This window comes from Aquarana catesbeiana, linkage group LG03, assembly GCF_042186555.1.
Source record: "Aquarana catesbeiana isolate 2022-GZ linkage group LG03, ASM4218655v1, whole genome shotgun sequence".
In the NCBI taxonomy this organism is placed as follows: Eukaryota; Metazoa; Chordata; class Amphibia; order Anura; family Ranidae; genus Aquarana; species Aquarana catesbeiana.
The window spans coordinates 179,482,325-179,506,612 of NC_133326.1; the positions used below are offsets into that span (position 1 = coordinate 179,482,325).

At 37.3% G+C, this 24,288-nt stretch overlaps 1 protein-coding gene across 5 annotated transcripts in view; it reads left to right on the plus strand.

Annotated features, from left to right (window-relative positions):
• CACNA2D1 (calcium voltage-gated channel auxiliary subunit alpha2delta 1) overlaps positions 1-24,288 on the plus strand; it is a 936,653-nt gene that overhangs the window by 864,290 nt on the left and 48,075 nt on the right. For all 5 annotated transcript variants that reach the window (XM_073619561.1, XM_073619559.1, XM_073619560.1 and 2 more), the window contains 9 exons: positions 3,051-3,135; positions 4,728-4,790; positions 7,072-7,175; positions 7,471-7,557; positions 11,074-11,141; positions 14,512-14,553; positions 15,881-15,952; positions 21,241-21,393; positions 21,470-21,522. In XM_073619561.1, the coding sequence (XP_073475662.1) occupies positions 3,051-3,135; positions 4,728-4,790; positions 7,072-7,175; positions 7,471-7,557; positions 11,074-11,141; positions 14,512-14,553; positions 15,881-15,952; positions 21,241-21,393; positions 21,470-21,522 (727 nt within the window). The remainder of the gene's footprint in view (positions 1-3,050; positions 3,136-4,727; positions 4,791-7,071; positions 7,176-7,470; positions 7,558-11,073; positions 11,142-14,511; positions 14,554-15,880; positions 15,953-21,240; positions 21,394-21,469; positions 21,523-24,288) is intronic.

The window sequence follows — 24,288 nt, forward strand, 5'->3', positions numbered from 1 at the left end:
CACGTCAACTAATTTCATCCGTGACTATACAATTAATCCCTCATTCTCAACAGCCGCCACAAAACACAAGATCGATAAACAAAATAGAACAGAACAAAACAGGCGGTAGATATAATTGCAGGTTCCTTAATTTATCAACAGACTCGAGGCAAGATATATACCTGTCTTTGAGGGCCGCAGGAAGCCGATATGGGCACAGAGGTTGACCAGCCACGGGTAGAGGATACACAGTAGACTAGATATACGAGATATCAAAAGTGTCTTACCGTTTTTAGAGGTGATCAGTCTCCTCCTGTCTCCGTGTTGGCTTGTCTCCTTGTCCCTTCTCGATCGGCTACTCCTTGGGACCCTAGCCTCGAGCCCCACGTTTGAGCTCCAAAATGTTTTGGATTCAGAACAAAACTCTGATATTATTATATCTACCCCCGATCAAATTGAATATAAAAGCATGCTCTGAAGTAATCAAGCTGACTCTTAGTTCAGAATAAAAAAACTTCTGTTTAATATTTCCGCTTCTTAAGATTTTTATACAATTCCACTAAAGAATGAGACACGTCAGATAGACGTCAACAAGACTGGCGCGTACAAACCACAGATACAAAAATACAAATATGTGACAGAGTTTTGGCTTTTAGCTGATGCACATTTGAGGAAATGAATTTGTTTTTTGCAACACTTTTGCAGCATTTTTTGCTTCTCTTGCTTCATTGTGTTTTGCTGTTATATTCTGAATGTATTCTGGGAAGCAGGCACAAACTTTTTGTTAACTCTTTGCAGTCAGTCCAGTTCCTAAGCAAGCTTTGAGCTTTGCAGAATATCTGTAAATGTCTTAAGGCTTAATAAGCATAGAAGCTGAGTTTATATATGTTAGGTATATAAAGCAGGTATTGGAATAGACAGTTCACCATGATCACATCCATTACAATTGTATTATGGTTAACAAAAGGATAAAAAGGTTATATTAGGTGGGGCTGTAAAGTAGAGTAGCAGAAATAGCTAAATAGATATTGGACTAACAATATTTAGAATTACCGATTTTTGTAATACACACATGTACACACACTTTGGTTTAAACTCCACTGAGAGAAGCTCATGAGATCTCTGGGAAGAAAAAGTTGTGATTCTTTGCAGCTCTGTCAGTACATGTATACATGCACATCTGTGTGGTACTCTGGAACTTTAGGAGAGGGACCCAAGGCAACACACACACATACACTGGTGTAAATACCTTTAGGAACCATTATTAACTAGTATAATTAATTGATACTCACATAGTTCTGTTTTTAACAGGCTTGATTTTTGACATACAGTGGAATTATTTACTGTACTTAGTTAGGGCTCTTAGCACTTTATGAAGTTATGCTATACAGAATACATCCTATCTCTGCACAGCAATGGAATAATGTCCTTACTACTGGGAATTTACTCAAATAATTTTTATGAATTTGTTTTGTTATTTATTTATTTTTAGTTTTTATACATGCACATCAGGCCACATATATGTGATGTTCCCATTTATAAAACTTTAAATTGTCACTATCTTTTAAGAGTTTTGCTAACAGTTTGCATAAGTGTGAACCCAGCCTGAAGGTGGTCATTAAACAGCTGCTCTAGTATAGAGAAGGGAGGAAGCCCTTTAAACTTTTTTTTTAAAGTTATTTCCGAATAAAGTATTAAAGAGAGAAGGTGGGGATAGGAAATCATTAGGTTTTTTAAGTGTATATCACTTTTTTTAGTTTTAGATTAGAGTTGGATAGGGGTAAAACCCCCGTCAGTTTTTACTGATATCCAGGGCTTCCTGTTCTGACAGGAAGTGAGAGGAACTTTTTAACAGCAATGCAGGCAGAAAAATATATGTTTTTCTTAAAGTAGAACTATAAGCATTTTTTCCCTATTTTCAGCATGCTTTTTTGCCATCTGTGTCCCATTTTGGGGAGATTTAACTTCACTTCTTGTCCCGTAGCCAAAACAGGAAGTAAGGGGGAATTTCTCTAGCGAGGGCACAGATAGCAATACAAACCTTTTTTAACTTTATTTTTTTTGGGTTACACATGGTTTATTGGGGTGGGGGTTCTGGGTGACTCCTTGATTTGATGGTCTTTTAAAGTAGTCCAGTTAATATGCATGGAGGAAATACAGTGAATTGGGAGGCGGGTAATGCATACCGCTAGTCACCGAGTCTCTTTGACCTGTTGTTCTGACACTCCAATTGCCAAATTGTTATATCTGAAGAGGTTTTGCAATGTGCCAAATATATTCAAGCAGGTGATTTGTCACCATTTGAATCAGTTGGGCATAACTATACCTCCAGTCATTTTGGCGTTGGAAGACAGAGACCCCCATCTGGGTGTAAAGTCACCCCAAAAAACTTCTCCAATCTGCATAAAGTGAAATGGTGATATTGCAGGAGGGAGTTTTTCCTCTTCTTTTTTTCTAGACACCCATTGACTATTCATTTTTTATTGCATTTGGAGTCTGCATTTTATGAAAAGTCCTTCTGGTGCATAGGGAAACACACCCTCGTTCTGTAGTAGTAAATAATTGCCACAGTGGTTAACATTGTATTGATACTTAAGGCTTTTTTTAGTAGATTTAATTATATACCTAAATGAACAGTTAACCCTTTCAGTGCATGCGCAGTCCCACTGCAAGGGAAATTTTTCATTTTTTTCCAGAGTTGGGCTTTAAACAAAGACTTAATCATCCAGAGCCAACCCTTTGAAAACATAATGGAATAGGATTGAACAGCATAGCATAAGTCACTGCCTATTATTCATATATGCTCGATTACAAATAAAATGAATGACACATTTGACAAATTTGAATATGGGATTAGAAACTCCTATCAATATTACTTAGCATAGCATGTGATTCTTCCTTTACCAATGTTTAGTTGTTTAAATGCCTCAACTCCTATGGGAAAATAAAGAGACATGAGACTAGATGATGTGGGTATAATTCCAGAACTAATTTTACCATGTAATCCTAAACAGTTTTTTTCATTTATTTTAAACATTGACTTGTATTTTACTTTATTTTACCTAAAATAGGTAACAAAGAATTAATTAACAGAGCTCTACTGGATGCAGGGTTGTCATATGATCTTGTTCAAAACCACTGGAAGGGTCCATTACCGTAAGATTTTTAATTTTATTTTTACATTTCTAATTCAAAAACCTTGACCCCTGGATAAAGGGAGTTCTATTTTAAAGAGATTGTATAAAATTAAAAGCCATATATTTCTCATTTTTATTAAATAAGGTAAATATTTGAAACATTGCATTTACATTTTCGGCTAGCAAGTAGAATTCTATACTCCCTTTCTTATGATTGAACATCAGACTTAACAGCTTTGCTAAAAAATCCTGTTTTTCATTGAGCTTAATAGCTGCAATTTTAACTTATTCACCAGAGGAGTAACTGATCTCCGGTCCTCTGCACTGTTCATATGAGGCCATGTGTACAGCTTAAATTTTAAACCAAAGCTATAAAACATTCATTTAAAAACATATACATGTAAACAAAATGAGCCAAACCCATTATAGTTTGCCTTTTAAAGGGGGCATAGGTATTACACCCAAAATGGCTGTTTTAATTTTTTAGGAGACACTAATAATTTGGATTAGCTTCTCTGAGATTCCAGTGGTAATATATGCAGTTGTCTCCATCTCCCAGTCTTGGAGATTCTCCTCTCTGTCCTCTGTCTGCAGCAGGGAAATTCTTATGCCGCGTACACACGAGCGGAATGTCCGACAGAAAAAGTCCGACGGAAGCTTTTCATCGTCTATTCCGATCAAGTGTGTGCCTCATCTGACTTTTTCTTTTTCGAAAATTCTGATGTACCTAGAAATAGAACATGTTCTAAATATTTCCGATGGAAACCGCTCGTCTGTATGCTGTTCCGATGGACCAAAAACGACGCATGCTCTGAAGCAAGTAAGAGACGGAAGCTATTGGCTACTGGCTATTGAACTTCCTTTTTCCAGTCCCACCATACATGTTGTATGTCACCGTGTTCTTGACGGTCGGACTTTGGTGTGGTCGTGTGTATGCAAGACAGTTTAAGCGGAATTCCATCGGAACGCCGTCGGAAAAACCTTCAGAGTTTATTCCGACAGAAAAAACGGTCATGTGTACACGGCCTTACTTCACCTGCTGATTTACAATAAGTAAAAAGCCCAACAGAGAGCAAGAGTGGTGGATTGTTTTTGGCAGGTCCATTTTACCTTTAAACAAGTCTGTTCTTTGCCTATGCAACAGGTTCACTTTAATGTATGCGTCCCTAGCAGCACCCACCCACTTTCTCTTCTTCTTGCTACTTTGGTCACCCATTACTTCTGGATATGGAGAGCATGCAACTTGCTCTCCTTCTTTGCATATGACAACATTGGTGCTTGATTGTCGGCTAATCAAGTGCATGTCACTGTTACATTGCTGAGAGAAAGTAGTGATGACTTGAAAAAGGAAGGGGAATGAGTTGCTTGCTTTTTCATACTACGGAGTACTTCGCTTCCACAGGTGAATGGAGTGGCAGAGTATGAAGGAAACCTCTAAGCAGCTGCATAGATAAAACATTGGCTTTAAATGCCCAGGTTGCCCTAAAAATATGAGTCGATCAGCCCGTTTAAAGCAGCAAAATTTGCTGCTGATTTGCTTAATTGCATTTATATATAACAAATATTTGCTGTTTAGTTTGTCATTCGTTTATAAATGTTTTACTCTTCCAGAAATGGGGTCACTGCCAGATTTGTATCTACAGATGGTGGGATTACCAGAGTGTACCCAAAAAGGTAATGTGCCATTATAATTGCCTTAGATATATATAGGACATTCATTTTGAAATATTATACAGTACAGTATAAACAGAGATGTCTGTTAATTGACTTATGCATTGATAGGTAGTTGGCTACTTTTAAAATAGGAAAGCTTGTTTGATTCAAAAAACAGTATATGTGTACAGTAAGCACAAATAATTCAGTTTCTATATGAAATTGACACTAGTATTCCAGCAGTAGATAAAGTTTACAGCTGTCACATTTATAGAATCATGAAGCATCATTGTTGCTTTTAACACTTTATAAATGTCACTCTAGTCTATTACTGGCATTCATTAATAATATATAAACAGAATTTTTAATATGTGAACTTCCTTTAGAGTGTATCGCTTTTACTGATCCTTACCTACTCATAAAAGCAATGTTATGTCAGAAAAAGAAAAGTTTTAACGTAACTGCACAAATAATATTGCTAATAGAGATGCAGCCATTTAGAATAAAAGGAAAAAGAAATCAAAATTAAATGGCAATCAGAATACACATTGTACATATATATTATGTTGTGAACAATTTTTTTAATTACACTCATCATTTTCAAATTTAAAACAATATTTCAGTAAACATTCCAAATGTACAGCTTCATCATTATACAGATATGACAAACGAATTATTTAGACCACTGTAAAAAATAATTATATATATATATATATATATATATATATATATATATATATATATATATACACACTGTATTTATTGGCGTATTACACGCACTTTTTCACCCTGAAAATCAGGTGCAAATAGTGTGTGCATGTTATATGCCGATACTGCAATTTGGGCTGCCTAGGAGGGAACAGGGAGGGGGGTGGGACGAGAGTAGTCAGATTGCATACGGCAAAAATCTCCTGTTTACTCAGCGGCCTCTGTAATAGGAAGTCCCAGGAGTCAGGCTGCATTGATGGCAATGGTGAGGCTGCAGATGGGCATTGATCAAGTTGCAATGATGGGCACTTGTGAGGCTATTGATGGGCATTGATCAAGCTGCATTGATGGACAATTGTGAAGCTGCAAATGGGCATTGATCAAGCTGCATTGATGGGCAATTGTGAGGCTGCAGATGGCATTGATCAGGCTGTAGATGGCATTGATCAGGCTGCAGATGGGCAATGGTGAGGCTGTAGATGAGCAATGGTGAGGTGTTATATGCCGATAAATATGGTATATATATCTTTCATGTGTTCATTACATTTCTGCTTTAAAGGGTATTCTATCTTGAAACCACCTTTTATAGCCATGTGGAACGTTTGTTAAAAGTGTCCAGCAGTGTTGATTATTTTTACAATTTAGGAATATGACTCATGCTGCTTTTTGGATACAGTTGCATTATAACAGTTGTGTTACAATGGAGGCCAGGAAAATAAACCCAAGTCTGATAACATAAATATATATAGCTAAAAACACATTAGGAAACCAAAAGAGATATACAGTTTATTTCAAGTCTATGAAAATAAGACAAAGGCTGCACTGAAATTCATGCTCTATCTCATTAAATGAAGAAAATATATTTATTGCTATATGTAGCATCAGTCTGTACAGTAAACTTGCAAAATTAAAAACATATTTTTCCTATTGCTTCCTTCATGAAGATATATAAGTAGGGTCCTAACTATGAATTTACATGTATATAAAGCTCTACTACACACAGACACACGCACACACATATGCACATACACATACAGTATGTACACACACACTTGTCATGTCTTTGGCACAAGTAAGAAATTAAAAGATAACTAGACTGGATGCTACATATCATACCTACTGTACACTAATTAATTATTAAGACCCATAGTGCATTATTTACTTTTTTTACAGTAAAAATCATCTTCTTAAATAATTTGTTACTTCCAGACACCTAACTACCTGAAAAATATTTTCAAATGTATTATTATTATTATATAGGATTTATATAGCGCCAACAGTTTGCGCAGCACTTTACAACATGAGGGCAGACAGTACAATTACAATACAATTCAATTCAATATTCCTAAAAAATACATTTTTAGGAATTTTTTAGGAGTTTTTAGGAGTTTTTAGGAGTTTTTAGGAATAAAGATGATTAAAATATTTGTCTGGATTTGAGTATTCAGCTTTACTGTATATTTGCGATATAGACCCCTGCCCCTCTGATATGACATTGCAACATTTATGAATAGCATTTATATATTCGTTCTGGAACCTAGCTTTGTCCACATTTTCTGATTTATTATTTTGGTTCAATATTTTTTTTTTTTAGTGCTGGGGAGTACTGGTTTGAAGATCCTGAAACATATGAGGACAGTTTTTACAAGCGCAGTTTGGATAATGACAATTACATTTTTACAGCCCCTTTTTTGAACAGTAAGTTTTCACTAATCTTTATAATGTCAAATATGTCCCAATTTTATGACTATTGTTTTATTTAACAAAAGAATATCTCACACATTTTGTCATTTTTATAAATATGTTAAAACTATGCTCTCTAATCTTATACCCCTTTGACTGTAAAAAAAAAAAAACGAATCTTCTACTAAAACTCCAGTCTGTTATAAAGGTTGAAACTTGGTTCAGAGATCTGTCTTTCTCGTAGCTTTCTGCTTCTGTCAGCTCCTGTCTTGGTATACATTTTATTCACTTTGTGCTGTTTTTAAACTAGGAACTGGGCTGGCTTCTTTCGAGAGTGGTATAATGGTTAGCAAAGCTGTGGAAATAACCATTGAAGGCAAATTACTTAAGCCTGCTGGTGAGTAGCCGTACTGACAATTAGAGCTGTATTATCATTAAAATGTGCACCTCACTTTTAGGACAGTAGGACACATCTGCATTGCTGTATCCCATTGTTTTTTTTTTAAGAACAACAACTCCCTGATGTGGCCCACAAATGTATGCTTTAGAGAATAGCTAAAAGATGATATGGTCTTCAATAGGAAGTAGGGTCAATGCTCTATTGGTCCTACTTCTCCAGTGGGTCACAGAAATGCACTTTGTTCTGCACTCCTGTGACCCATTTCAGCCAACAGCAGGCTAAAGTCCGCTGTCAGCTGACGATATTCAACCATTCAAGGCTCTGGATTGATCCCAACCTTAATGTCCCAATCCACATAAATGCTTTGACCCAAAGCTCTCTCAGCCTCTCAGTGTTCCTCTGAGAGCCTGAGACAATCGTTCCCGCCCCCTGTAAAGCCCAGCACTCCAGTGAGGGGCAGAGCAGAGAGTCACTGACAGTCATTGGCTCTCTGCTCACTGAAGACCTATAACTGAGAGATCAGTGGTCTTTGATCGCACAGTTCTTGGTCTACAGGCAGCAAGGGACAGCTGCAGCTGGGATCAGTGCTGCATCCACCTAGGTGATTATGAATGTTTGTTATTTTTGATTCCCGAACTTCTCTTTTAAAGTTAAACTTCACTCTATCAATCATTATTGATTATTTGTAATCCTTATGCTGCTAGCATTAGTAAATAGATAGGAAAGTATATCATAATTATTTGTTTTAATTAAATTTCTTCAGTTACTTCCTAGTTTCCATGCCTAGGCAAATGATGTCATACATCCCAGGAGTCTTCAGAAGGAGAGGAGGGGTTTGCTGAGCTAAGAGCAGATGGATTTTGGTTAGTAAATGCTACATAAATCATCTGCCCTTACTCAAGATGGCCACAACCAGAAGTGCTAGGGGGTGTTTTTAAAAGTGATTTCTCAGCAAAATAAAGCATGTAGACATGGATAGATGGCTGAGTTTGCTTTGAATAAAAAAAAATGTAAAAAATAGCATTTTTGGTTTTTGGTGCTCAGATGCAGTGTAAAACAGCTTTAAGGTTAAGCACAGCAATGGAGCAGGGCTTGCATATGCACCAAACACATGTTGCTACCCCATGTAGATAAATTGAGTTCTTACATAGAAAAATTATATTGATACATTATATTGTAGCTTACCATTTCTTAGATGTGATGGCTGCAGTCATTTTCTTTTTCAGGCTTTCCTTCTTTTAGTTTCACCTGGTGATCTAGCCAGTAAGTCTGTTACTTTTCAAAAGAACAACCTCCCCTGCAGAATGTAACAGTTAAAGAGATGAGACAAACACATTAACACTAGCAGGGATGCATACAATGATCATCTTTTATTTATTTATGTAATACCTTTATCCCAAAAGGAAAAAAAAACGTTTCATGTAGCTGCCTATAAAGTATTATCTGGAGTTTGGCTTCAATTTGTAAGTATATCTAAATCTGCTAGTACATCTAACACTCTCCTCCCCTCAGACTGACAATGATGCTGTCCAAAGTTGCCCCCTGTGCTCATTCAGCCAGAATGGGGGCACTCTAATACAGGAGATGTGTTACTGGCCAGACCAACAGGTGAAAATAGAGGCAAAAAAACCTAAGAATGATACAGCTATCACACCTAATGATTGGTAAGTTGCAATATGTTACATTTTTGGTTTTGGGTTTAATACCACTTTCAAACAAAACTGTCAGCTTGCCCATGCAGAGCAAAGTGACAGTGATTTTGCCAAAGACACTCCCCCGCTCTTCCACCTCCTTTACACTTAGATTGCCAGTGCTCCTCCACCACTGCTTCCTCCTTAGCAGCCAGCAACAATACCTACCACTTTTAGGTATATGACATCTAATGTATATGACATTCATGGAAGAGAGCTCTGTGTTGGTAAACAGCACAGAGCTCTGTACACTGATAGGCGATCTTGCTGTTTTATTCATTCCCTGTAAAAAAACAAGATTGCTTAGTAAAAGCAGCACACATTACACACATTACACATTGTTAGGCACATAGGTAACCCCTTGATTGCCCCTAAATGTTAACCCCTTGCCATCCAGTGCAATTAGTACAGTCGCAGTGTATAGTATTAGCACTGATCACTGTATTAATGTCAATATTGATGTCAGTGTCAGTTAGTTAGTTAGTTTACTCCCCAGTTAGCATCAGCTTGGCCACTCTATAAGTCGCTGATTGCCGCCATTACAATTATTAAATAAAAAAATTAAAAATTCCACTATATATACCATAGTTTGTAGACACTATAGCTTTAATGCAAACCAAAGACATGTAGCAGAATACATTTTGGCCTAAATTCATGAAGAAATTTGATTTTCTACATTTTTTATTGGATATGTTTTATAGCACAAAGTGAAAAAAATATATATATATTTTTATTTTATTTCTTTTTTCATTTATATAATAAAAAATGCATTGGTGATCAAAAAAAGCTCTATTTGGGTGAAAAAAATTATATACATTTCATTTATGTACAGTGTTGTATGACTGCGCAATTGTCAGCTAAAGTAGCACAGTGCCAAATAGCAAAAATGGCCTGGTCAGGAAAGGGGTAAAATCTTCCAGGGGGCGAGTGGTTAAGTTAAGTATAATTGCAGTGTTTTTTTTTTTTTTTTTAAATTGTAATGACTGCATACAGTTTGCATATTTGTATTGTATCATATTTATGAAAAGTAATTGCATTTTTAGTGAACTTATTCTTTTTTACCTCTACCCTTCCTCTCCTCTAGCACTTGTGGCATGCTTACCTACAGCATTACTGCTCTGTGATCTGTGCAGCCTTCCTGTCACTGAACAGCCTCTGACCAAAACCTTCTGAGCTGTACTCATGTGTGTGAACTGCAGCTTCCACTTTTTTTATATGGGAATCTTGTCGGCTGGGCTGTGGCCTGGCTTTCCATAAAAGTGAATAAAAACTTTAGAGCACAAGTACACCCTAGAAGATTTATGAAGAAATCAGACAGAGACTGTAGAGTGCAGGGTAGGCAACACGGTAAAGATCTTCTGGCAGTAGTGTTGAAAGTAAGTACAATCTATACCAGGGATATGCAATTAGCGGACCTTCAGCTGTTGCAGAACTACAAGTCCCATGAGGCATAGCAAAACTCTGACAGTCACAAGCATGACACCTAGAGGCAGAGGCATGATGGGACTTGTAGTTTTGCAACAGCTGGAGGTCCACTAATTGCATATCCCTGATCTATACTGAAATATTTTGGAAGGGGAGGGAGTAGAAAACACCAATAGTACCAAAAGTGAACTTATCCTTTAAGCCGAATAAGTCTGCGGGGTCATTTATTGGTTAGAACAAGCTGAGTAAATGTATTTTCAGCTTTCCCGATGTAGTTGTTGGCTGCTAGATTTTACAGTCACAAAATAAAACTTTTACAACTTTCCTGGAATAGTAATTTGTTTAAGACACCTACAAATTTACATAGTTACAGGAATTTCACTTATTTGCGTTTTAGTTGTTGGAGTTAAAATTAGCGTTGAAAACTGGAGGAACAATTTTACAAATGCTACCATCAAAGAATCGGTATGTATGTATTTTAATTTTGTGAATACTGCAAGGGGAAATGTGTGATGAGTAAAAAATCTGAACTATTAACTCTAATATGTGTGCTAAGCTTATCAGAGCTGTTAGTACCATGTAGTCCATAAATGACAACTGGGCAAGGCTAATAATTCTGCTTGAGATTTCACTGCAGCAGAATGCTCAGGATTATAAGATGCTTACTGGATTTCTGGCAGTATCAAAACAGGTGTTTTTTGCACTTTCAGAACAAAAAATGTTTTAACGTTTACTTTTAACAAACAAAAAGGAGCAAACGTTAATAGTTATTGTTTACATACACTTTAAAAACAACTTACAGGTAATTAAAATATAATATGTAACCAAGAGTTAAATTGTCAGTGCATAGTGGAATTAATAGCAACCCTACAATACCCTTCCTGTTGACAGTGTACTAAAGCTGCCTACATACTGTATACTAGATAGCAATCAGATTGTTAAAGCACAGTATCATCAACTGCTTGTAGGAGGGGTGACCTACATCACTATGCATGGCGTGTAGGTTCCTAAATATTCCTAATATACTTTTTATTTTTTGTTTACAAACTTTTATATAAAAATAACAGTATACAAGAACAGACAAATGCCACAAAGATGACATAGGGATACAAAGCAATACAGTAATATTGTAATAAGGTGATATATGCATACTGAGTTGCTCAATATAACTGTCAATAAAACTGGATCACCAAATAAGGGTTGTCCAATGGCAAACAAATAAAAAAATCTAACAGACATACTATAATCTGTGAATGGACAAAGAATGTGCATCGCATGAAGACTTTATAGCATCTCAAAAGAAAACATAATTGAAAACCAAAAAGAAAACACCGTCCGCAAGAGAACAAAAAAAGAATAAGTCAAAACATAAATCCATTACATGAGAACCAAATGTCATGGAGCCCATAGTCATTAGAATCAACTCAATCTGAGTGACGGTAAATGAACCATAATGTAAACAAATAATGCTCCCGTGCTATCACTACAAAAAGCTAAATTGACAAGGGGTGACTGCTGTAAGCGCTGATTAGCTGATCCGTAGCTGATAAGGTATAATATCTAGTGCAATGATGGTGCTGCGCTGTCAGATAATAACTCAATAAAGGTGAAGTACAGCATAAATGGTGTAAAAAAATAAATCTGCAAATGAACAAACAATAATAATAAGTTTGATTGTTCATTTGCACACTTATTGAGATTTATTTTTTTGCAGTATATTTATGAGAAGCATTTTTTGGATATATCACATTTTTCTTTACACCATTTATGCTGTACTACACCTTTATTGCATTATTATCTAACAGAACAGCACCATCATTGCACTAGGTCAGTGATGGCGAACCTTGGCACCCCAGATGTTTTGGAACTACATTTTCCATGATGCTCATGCACTCTTCAGTGTAGTTGAGCATCATGGGAAATGTAGTTCCAAAACATCTGGGGTTCCAAGGTTCTCCATCACTGCACTAGGTAAATGAACCATGGGTCCCATTTCGCATCAAAAGAAGATTTGGAATCATGTAATGTATGACATTTTTTTTCTATCAACATAACTTGGTCGATACGTGAAATTACTTGTGAAAAAGGTACCACATTAGATTTATAGTTTAGGGCAATTGCCCATTGCATAGCTACACAGGTAATATGTACACTCTCGACAAGTGTATGGGGACCTCAGGGATTTTACCAAACAGAAGGCAATGTTCATGTGTCAGAGCAAGATGTCTGCCCACCAATGTGTCAATCGGGGTGAATAACTCTCTCCAGGTAGGTTGTAATCTATCACACTCCTAAAATAGGTGTAGGAAAGAACCAGCGAGAGCGCATCCACAAAAGCAGGAGGGGTGACCTGAGTGTAAATAGTATGTAGGCGCAAGGGAGTGTAATATCAGCGTATAATATGCTTTTTAAAACAAATGTTCTACCAGTTATGTATTAGTTTAGTTTAGTGATTAAATCAGATTATCTTAGGGCAGACAATCATATTAAATACTCATGTGCATTGTACTATAGGTCTAACTCTTTGGATATGCTTGCAGGAGTGGATAGTACAGAGGTGGCCTAATCAGTGTGCTGCTGCTTCTTTATTGTCCAACCATCAGAGTAAAGTGGGCAGATGACATCACTGAATTCCTTACGTTCACCTTTAAAAAATAAATAATTAATGAACATGCTTTTGCAGGAAAAAAAATGCATAATATTTTGTTTCTCAGAGGAGTCTACAAAGCATTGAACCCATGCTCAGTGGATCATGAGTGCAGTGCCAGGTTCCTGCAGACTTCTCTTCCAGCTTCCTGCCTTTATCTCTGTACGAGCTTTCAGATGGAGAGCTGGAGGAAGTGTCGATGAATGATGAGTGCAGTGCATTACCTTTATATATACCACTGAGAACTACAAGTCCATCTGCTGCAGTGGCAGATGGGTCTTGTGGTTCACTCATTCACAGATCTCTGTATGAATGACAGAGCTGTGCAGACAAAGCCCCGCACAGCCGTGCTGATTTCAGAGAAGAATCCCCACATGCTTTCATTGAGGGGGTTGTTCTGTGGGTGGGTGTGGTTGATCAGTAACATGTTACACCCTAAACATGGGAGTAACCTGTCTCATGTTGCAAATGGTGAAGTTAGCCTTTAACCATACCAGAGAAAGTGGTGTCATTCTTCTCTCTACACTGTGTGGGCAAGTATTGTTAATCAAATATGTGGTTGAACAGGATCATAAATATTTTGGAAGGTAGAACTATTCATATACTGTATACGGTATATTCAAACATACAACATATATAATATGTGCGTTTTTACTTTTGCAGTTAGCTGTTAATATGAATGATAATCAAATACTGGATATTGAACTGTATCTAGATAGCTTGAGAATTTCTGCAAAGTAAAAATATCACAAGAAATGCATTAAATGCAGACATGGGTTTCATCATAGAACCACATAAATTAAATGCTGATCTTCTGAGCAGCACAATTAATTGTTGTCTTCAAATGAATTAATCGTGGCATTTAACATCTTGCAACTGTCAGTATGTATCACAAGCAAATACCACTATTGCTCTGTCCTATAATTTGCAGCCTTCTAGATAGTCTATCATAATTACAATTTAGGCAAAATTTTAATAAATAATTAAAGCATTCTTTAATTGTTCTATTGACAGATCATAAGTAACAAATATCAGATATGTTTGCCATATACTTGAACTTCTGTTTATGAAGGGAATATCTGCTTGTATGTAAAAGAATGTGCTGTTGTCTGGTGTTCAGACCAAGTGCTTGATTGTATCCCTCTGAGCATGTCTTAATGAATACATTTTTCCATTTCCTCTCTGCAGTGTAAGATCGATGAAGTCTGTAGCTGTGAACTGGACAGCTCGGTAAGAGTTCTTGAATTTGAGTAAATTAGGATTTTGCTGCTACAGCTGTGGTTTTCCCAGCTGAGAAGACTGTGCTCACTGATAATTTGGGAGGAAATATGATATATACAGTTTAAGTAAAATGTTTTTTAGAGTATTCTTTGTGGAAAAGTTTTGAAGTCAAATGGCAGCATCAGTTTATTTTTGCTAGTTTATATATGGTGATGGACATTTATGTTAAAGTGGAAAATTAGGCTATTTTTAGAGCCCTTACTGTTGAAAAATTTCCATTAGATATTATTTATGTCTTTCCTTCTGTCATAAATGTGTATGTCACAAACTGCTTGCTGCCTGGTACAACATTTAAAGCAAACCATGGTTAGAATGAGCTTTGCTAATGTTACCCCCAGTTGCCATTATGTGCCTCTAATTTTTTAAAACTATGGCCCCAGCATGTCCTGAGCGCCTTCTAACTCATGGTAGAGCAATGTCACATTTTATAAAGGTGGTAGGACATACTTGCACCTGATGTTACTTACCCTGACACCATACGATAGTTCCCTTTATGGAAGGACTGGGGGATTAAATCACATGTAGTAGTAGCAATAATATTCATTATTGTGAGAACCCAAATCCTGGGGGACTTTGCATCTTTTATTTTATCAGGGGCTTTTAGAGGATAATAATACATAAAGTCTAAAACCTCAGGAAAAAGAATATATAGTCCCAGAAAGAATGCAATTGGGTTATCTATTGGATTTTGTACACAGACATATAACTGCTTCATCTAGTGGCTGTGTATCAGCGAATGTGATTAGAATCCCTGTTTATTGAAGTTAACCAGTTATTGAAGGAAAGCTGTTCATTTTTGTTCTAAGGAAGGGTGCCCTCTGACTACATTATTCTACCTTTAATTTTAGAACTAGTTGAAGGCACATGTACATGCTCCTAGTTCTCACACCCTGCACTTGTCTTAAAATAATGATAGAGAATTAGTCGATATGATTCACAACCATATGATCACCAAGACAGTGATTTGTGGTTATCATATGAGGTTTGTTTGCAAGAAAACAGAGTTCCAAATCAACCTTTTGTGTTTTATCTAAATTGTATTAGAAGGTGGTACAACAGATCACACTCAACAGTACTGTTACTAATTGGTAGCTGTGTTGTAGTACAGTACCAGTAATATAGGATAAGTGAGGATAAAAAATCTGGAAGTATTTTTCCCTAGAACACAGATATAAGTACTGTACAGATGTATTCCAATCAACAGACTATAGGAAATGTGAGCATGTAAGATGAGTTCATGTACAAACTGACCTCTTTATACTGACTTATTTTATAGCAATTGGACTGTGTAATTCTTGATGATGGCGGTTTTCTTTTGATGTCAAATCAGCAGAATTACAATTCACAGGTATGTACCTGTAATTTTATTTCTTGTCTCCTGGGAGGAACTGCACTAATCTGAAAACGTCAATGTAGTTTATAGTTGCAAAACATAACTGTGTAAGCTTTAATATGATATAATTTTTTTTTGCATCAGATTAGTTTTGAAGATAACTGCTTGTGAAATATGTATTGAAAATATATTTAAAAGTGCGTGTTGGTATTACCAAACCCAGAAACACCTTACATATGGAAGTATTGTTTTACACATAAAATTTGGAGAAATGGATAGCAGATGCTAAGCTTTTGTTTAAACTTGGCATACAGCAACAAAGACAGTATTTATGCTAATCTTTTCACTTGAACTGGATGACTTGCAAATACTTTTCTATGTAGAGTGAAATAATAATTTTGCAAGGGCTAGTCTTAAGAATGTATCTTTTGAACACAGATATAACAAATCTGACATATATGAAATAGAATCCAAAATGACTTTTTTATGGGAAATGTAGACTTTTTAAAGGCTATGCTCACCTTTAGAAAAAAATAATGAATGCACATTTTTTTTGCAGAAGAAATGTCCATTTATTACTTTTCCCATAGGAGCGTGCAAAGCATTGATCGTGGTTACAATGTCAGGCTCCTGCAGACACATCCTCCAGCTGTTTGCCTGTACCTCCATACTGGCTTTCAGTTAGAAAGCTGTAGAAAGTTTCAGTGGACTAAAAGTGCGCTAATCAGCGCACTTGTAGTCTGTCAAAAACTAAAATTCCATCTGACATAGTGTCAGACTGGACTTGTAGTTTATTCATTCAAAATGTTACAGCAGCTTTTGGGGGGAATAGAACATGTTACATGTTATACCCTAAATTTGGGTGTAATATGTAACATGCTCTAAAGGTGAACTTTACCGTTAAGGTTTGTTAAGGCAGCAAGTAAATTCTAAAGTAGCTCCAAGTCTAAAAGCAAAATTTTATTATACAGTGTATATTGCAGCTCACCAATCAATCATCAATGCGGTGGCTGCATTATTATTCTTTTTTAAGCTTTTTCCCCTACTTTTCACCTGCTGATCTGGCCAGTAAGTCTGTTGTTCTTTCATATTCCTTTAACAAACCAAGCTGTCCAGCAAAATTGTAAATTAGAGGAGATGAGACAGACCATTTAACACTGACAGTGGTTTTCACAAAATTCATTTTTTATTAATTTAGTTAAAACCTTTATACCAAAATAAAAATAAATTGTTTCTGTAACTATTACAATGTGTTAGCTGGAATTAGGCTATAATTTGTAAGTCATTTATATAAAGTTTATCTCTATCTACCAGTCCATATAACACTACCCTCTCCTAGTAATGATGCTGTCTGAGGGCCTCTCTATTGCTTCGCTATAGATTGAGAAACTGTCCTAAGATAGGAGGAGTATTACTGGCCAGATTACCTGGTGACAATAAAGGAAAACTAGCCTAAAATGAAAAAAAAAAAAAAAAAGCCAAGACAGCCACCTCATCTAAAGATTGGTAAAGTTCAATATATTAAAAGTTTGTCTTTGGTTTTGAAAAAAGGTTTTAATGCATACCATATCTTTTATAAAAATCAAGTTAAAATTCAGTTGCACATGATTGTATATTCAAAGTGAACACAGTTTTATCTTATTTAGTATGCTATGTGAACATTTACTGGAACGCATACTCTGAGGGATTGATTTACCAAAACTGGAGAAGGCAAAATCTTGTGCAGCTGTGCATGGTAGTCATCAGCCTCTAACTTCAAGTGATACTAAAGTCCCGTTTATTTTTATTTAAAAATAACAAACATGTTATACTTACCTGTCCTGTGCAGTGGTTTTGCACAAAGCAGCCCCAATCCTCCTCTTCTCGGGTCCCTCTTCAGCGCTTCTGGCCGCCCCTCCCTCCTGCCAAGTGCCCCCACAGCAAGCAGCTTGCTATGGGGGCACCCAAGCCGAGCCACAGTTCCATTTATCCATTCAGATACAGAGCCATGGTTCGGCCCCAACCCCTCCCTTTCCTCATTGGCTGTCACTGATTTACAGCAGCGAGAACCAATGGCACCCACTGTGTGTCTCAGCCAAAGAGAAGTTAGAGTGTCGGACAGCCTAGTCTGTCGTGCAACATCGCTGGAACGGGATGGGCTCAGGTAAGTATTAGGGGGGCTGGGGGGTTGCTGCACATAGAAGGTTTTTTTATCTTAATGCATAGAATGCACTAAGAGAAAAAAAAATAAAAACCTTCTGCCTTTAGAACCACTTTCAGCTTGTTCAATTAAGCTTTGACAAAAAAAAAGAAGCTGATTGGTTTCTATGTAGTGCTTCTCTAGATTTGCACTCTCCAGTTTTAGTAAATAAACCCCTGTGTTCCATTGTTTTCAGAGCGTATAAGTAATATTTATTTTTTTGGCTTAACTACAGATGCTACTGGTAGTGTTGCACTTAGACTGCATTTTTCAATGTGAACATGTAAACGTTCGTGCAAATGTTTGCATTCGTACAGCGTAAATGGACCATATGTGTGGTCGCTGCTGCCTAGTAAATTTAGGGCTGAGATATCAACAGTGTGTAGGCCACAATGGCAGCACTTGCCCATTCTGAACAACTGAAGGCCATGGTAATTGTGTGCATAGGCTATTGCTACTGCTCAGACATTTTTAATGTGTAGATCTGTGTGTTAATAAATCATTCATATAGCTGTGGTGTAGGGGCAGAAATACCTCAGGCTTCATTCATTTAGAACAGGGGTAGGCAACCTCGGCACTCTGGCTGTGGTGAAACTACACATCCCATTATGCCTCTGCCTCTAAGAGTAATGCCTGTGATTGTCAGGGTCTTGCAATGTCTCATGGGACTAGTAGTTTCAAAACAGCTGGAGGGCCATGGTTGCCTACCCCTGATTTAGAATGACTGAATGTTGAGGTAATTTTGCACATGTTCTGCTGCTGTGTGAATGACCTGTTTAGGCAGAGATGTAAATATGAACAATATGTAAGTCACTATGGGGGAAAATTTACAGAATTACTTTACATAGTACACATCTCAACTCATACAGTCACACGTGCATGTACAGTATCTCACAAAAGTGAGTACACCCCTCACATTTTTGTAAATATTTTATTATATCTTTTCATGTGACAACACTGAAGAAATTACACTTTGCTACAATATAAAGTTAGTGAGTGTACAGCTTGTATAACTATAAATTTGCTGTCCCCTCAAAATAACTCAACACACAGCCATTAATGTCTAAACTGCTGGCAACACCCCTAAGTGAAAATGTCCAAATTGGGCACAATTAGCCATTTTTCCTCCCTGGTGTCATGTGACTCGTTAGTGTTACAAGGTCGCAGGTGTAAATGGGGAGCAGGTGTGTTAAATTTAGTGTTATCACTCTCAATCTATCATACTGATCACTGGAAGTTCAACATGGCAGCTCATGGCAAAGAACTCTCTGAGGATCTGAAAAAATGAATTTTTGCTCTTCATAAAGATGGCCTAGGCTATGAGAAGATTGCCAAGACCCTGAAACTGAGCTGCAGCACAGTGGCCAAGACCATACAGCGGTTTAACAGGACAGGTTCCACTCAGAACAGGCCTCGCCATAGTTGACCAAAGAGGTTGAGTGCACATGCTCAGCGTCATATCCAGAGGTTGTCTTTGGGAAATAGACGTATGAATGCTGCCAGCTTTTCTGCAGAGGTTGAAGGGGTAGGGGGTCATCCTGTTAGTGCTCAGACCATACGCCTCACACTGCATCAAATTGGTCTGCATGGCTGTCATCCCAGAAGGAAGCCTCTTCTAAAGATGATGCACAAGAAAGCCCGCAAACAGTTTTCCAAAGACAAGCACTAAGAAATAAGGACATGGATTACTGGAACCATGCCCTGTGGTCTGATGAGACCAAGATAAACATATAAACATATTTGGTTCAGATAGTGTCAAGTGTGGGTGGCGGCAACCAGGTGATGAGTACAAAGACAAGTGTGTCTTGCCTACAGTCAAGCATGGTGGTGGGAGTGTCATGGTCTGGGGCTGCATGAGTGCTGCCGGCACTGGATGCTACATTTCATTGAAGGAACCATGAATGCCATCATGTACTATGACATACTGAAGCAGAGCATGATCCCCTCCTTTCAGAGATTGGGCCGAAGGGCAATATTCCAACATCATAACGACCCCAAACCCACCTCCAAGATGACCACTGCCTTGCTAAAGAAGCTAAGGTTAAAGGTGATGGACTGGCCAAGCATGTCTCCAGACCTAAACCCTATTGAGCATCTGTGTGGCATCCTAAAACATAAGGTTGAGGAGCTCAAGGTCTCTAACATCCACCAGCTCCGTGATGTCATCATGGAGTAGTGGAAGAGGACTCCAGTGGCAATCTGTGAACTTCTGGTGAACTCCATGCCCTAGAGGGTTAAGGCAGTGCTGGAAAATAATGGTGGCCACACAAAATATTGACACTTTGGGCCCAATTTAGATATTTTCAATCAGGGGTGTACTCACTTTTGTTACCAGTGGTTTAGACATTAATGTCTGTGTGTTGAGTTATTTTGAGGGGACAGCAAATTTACACTGTTATACAAGCTGTACACTCACTACTTTACATTGTAGCAAAGTGTAAATTCTTCAGTGTAAAGATATAATAAAATATTTACAAAAATGTGAGGAGTGTACTCACTTTTGTGAGATACTGTATATGCCTATGAGATGAAATGCAGTACAGACCACTTTTCACACAGGATCCGGCAATTAACAACTTTTTCCACTAAAATCAGAAAAAAGAAAACATGAACTAAAGTGGAGTTTCAGCTAATTACATAATTCTAATCCACATTTGTTTACTATTCCAACTGTGAAAGTGTTGGCAAATTAGCATTTTACACACATATGCCATACAACACAGCCAGAAAGATCATCTTCTACTTCCAGGTTTAGCTTTATGCTTCCTGGATCATCTGCCTCCTATCTCAACAGGAGCATTGTCAAGTGAAAAAGCTGAACATGGAGAGGTGATATTAGAAGATACATTGCTGAACCAGGAAATCTGGTGTCACCTGTTTGACCCTGCTATGTGACAAATATATACATCAAAAGATTGCCAGTGCGATATTACAAATCTTGTGTCATTTACAGTAGAACACTGGACATAGATGTTTCATACAGTATATGTTTTTAGCTGTGTACCTGGATTTCCACTTGAATGCATTGCATCTGTTGTTCCAAAGTCACTTCATTTGAATTGAAATGTAAATATGCATTAGTTGATGTATTTTTATCTGTTCTGTCCTTGTGTTTGCATTTTAGATTGGCAAATTTTTTGGAGAGATTGACCCAAGTCTAATGAAAAAGCTTGTTAACATTTCTGTGTATGCATTTAATAAGTCTTATGACTACCAGTCCGTGTGTGATCCAGGTGAAGAGCCAGCAAAAACAGCTGCTCCCCGCTCTGTCTTTGTGGTATGTAATATCTATGAACAATTACTGAACATACAGTAACAGCTTTATTGCATACTAAAATGAATATCTTTTGTAGCCTACAATAGCTGATATTTTAAATCTTGGATGGTGGGCTTCTGCTGCTGCTTGGTAAGTTATCCTTTCTGATATAACAATATAAAAATAAAAATCTAAATGTCTGTAGTTAGAGCTTAACACCATGGTTTATCACATAATAATTACTTAAAGAGTAACTCCACTTTCGTTGAGAAAAAAACATTCCCCTCTGAGTGATCTATTTAAGTTGAAGATTCTTACCTTTTGTTATTCTAAAGAAATCCATCTGTGTTTCTCTGTGCTCCTGTGGGAACGTGAGTCTAATGGGAGTGGTTTCATAATTATCAATCAGCTGTGCACCTGGCAGGGCACTAATGATGAAATCTACCGGGCCTGCATCCCTATAGAAGTGTTATTATGTGGAGTATCTCACCAAAAAGGACATTTGTGTTGCTTGAAATCTGACTTGTATCTTAAGCCTCATACACACAATCGGATTTTCCGCAGACAAAATGTCATACTTTTTTTGTCTGAGGGGCATTGTCCAGAAACTTGTCTTGCATACAACCGGCAAGGAATTGTCAGCCAACAAACATGAACGTAGTTATGTACTAGACATACTACAAGCTGATAAAGAGGAAGTTCAATTGTCAGGCGCCACCCTTTGGGCTCCTTCTGCTAATTTCATGTTAGTAGAAGTTTGGTGAGTGTTGATTCGCGCTTTATTTTTCGCGCTTTTCATTTCGTGCTTTTCATTTCGCCCTTTACATTTCATGCTTTTCAGTTCATTTCTGAACAGCTGTTCGTCAACCAGCCATCTTATAACGTGTTATTTATTATTGGCCTTGGAGTTATTGCTTTAACCCAAGTCCAGTCCAGGAACAGGAGGAGGAGGATTTCTTGGACCAAAAATTGATTGCTTTATTAATCGTGACCAATTATGTCATATGCCTTTCCTGCGGGAGCTTCATGAAAATAATCCGGTTGATTTTCGGAATTATCCCCGGATGACGGACCCCTGCTTTCACCAACTCTTGGCATTGTTGACTCCCTATTTTAAGAAGCAGGACACATGCATGAGGCTTTTATTTTACTTTTTGGTTGAATAATGATTTGATTTGTTATATTTTCTATATATTTGGATGCATCAAATACACTTTTTGGTTAAGTTCTATTGGCAGATAGCATGTCTAATTTTATTTGTTTTCTTTTTTTTAATGCACAATAAAAAAAATGTGGAGAATAATACTTGGCTATGTGTTTTACTTCAAATTACAGTTTGGGAGTAGGCAGTTACATTTTAAAAAATACAATGTAAAATTAACAAGGGACACCAACATAGTTGTATCTTTGATCTTAAAAACTGTGGAATAATGGTGTTGTGGTAACTTGCACCAAAAAAAATAACAAGCATAAAAATATTATTCTTGCTATCACTAGAAAAAAAACCCTTTGAATATTCGTTTGCCATAACTCCATCAGTATCACCAGCAAAGCAGCTTCATTATTATCCCATTAAAGAAGAAGAGAATGTGCGCTGCATTTTGAGATTTCATAATTTGCCGCGTCATGACTGGTAATTCTCCATTACGAGCGCTAGTTTCCAGCTTGTCCTTGCTTCCGAGCATGCGTGTTTCTACTTTGGACTTTTGTCTGGCTGACTTGTGTACACACGATCGGAAAATCTGGCAACAGACCGTTGTACGCGGAAAATTTATAAGCCTGCCATCCAACAAACAAATGCAGAGCAATGTTGTAGCCCGCAAACAAATTCAGATGCGTTTCATAGTTCACAGCTGCTTCATCAGGGCCATCGTGGGATTGTTCTACAAAGGTAATAAAAGAAGATTTATGACAGTATACAAAAAATATCTAAGTGTAATGAATCTCAGAAGTCAGTGATCATTTATGATTTTCATAAATGGTGTACCCAATCTAGTGAGGTCAGCCGGTAAAGGTGCTATTCTTGCCATGTTGTTGCAATGAGTGTAAGTAGCCGCATGGTTCAATAGTTCAATAGAGTTCCAGGGCAGTAATCCATCCCTATGGTTTCCAGACTGGAAGACCCCTTTATGGGTATGCCCACCATGATGGACAAAGCCTGGAGCACATAATGAGCCTAGTGGCATAGACAAAGTAAGACAGGGTTTCTTGTACTTTGGACCATTCCTGGCTATACACAACCTGCAATGCTTAGCACACACTCAGATATGGTGCAGGAATGGGGAGTTATTCCTTTTGTTATGTTTTGTTATTATTATGCTTGTCTCTGACAGCTCCATAAAATATACCTGTTTTTAAATTTGGTGATATTTTCTCATCTGTATCTGTCTCAGAATGTCATTGTAACACGTCTCCTGGCTGTCCCATTTCCACCCAATATTTTGGCAAGAATAGCACCTTTACCGGCCAACCCCACTAGATTGGGTACACCATTTATGAAAATCATAAATGATCACTGACATCTGTGATTCATTACACTTAGATATTTTTTGTATACTGTCATAAATCTTCTTTTATTACCTTTGTAGAACAATCCCACCTTTACCGGCCGACCCCACTAGATTGGGTACACCATTTATTATTATTATTATTCAGGATTTATATAGTGCCAACAGTTTGCGCAGCGCTTTACAACATGAGGGCAGACAGTACACTTACAATACAAATCAATACAGGAGGGATCAGAGGGCCCTGCTCATTAGAGCTTACAATCTGGAAGGGAGGGTCAAGTGGAAACAAAAAGGTAATAACCGTGGGGGATGAGCTGATGGAAAAAATGAAAATACAGTTGTTAGGTGTGGGTAGGATAGGCTTCTCTGAAGAGAAGGGTTTTCAGGGATCATCTGAAAGCTAATA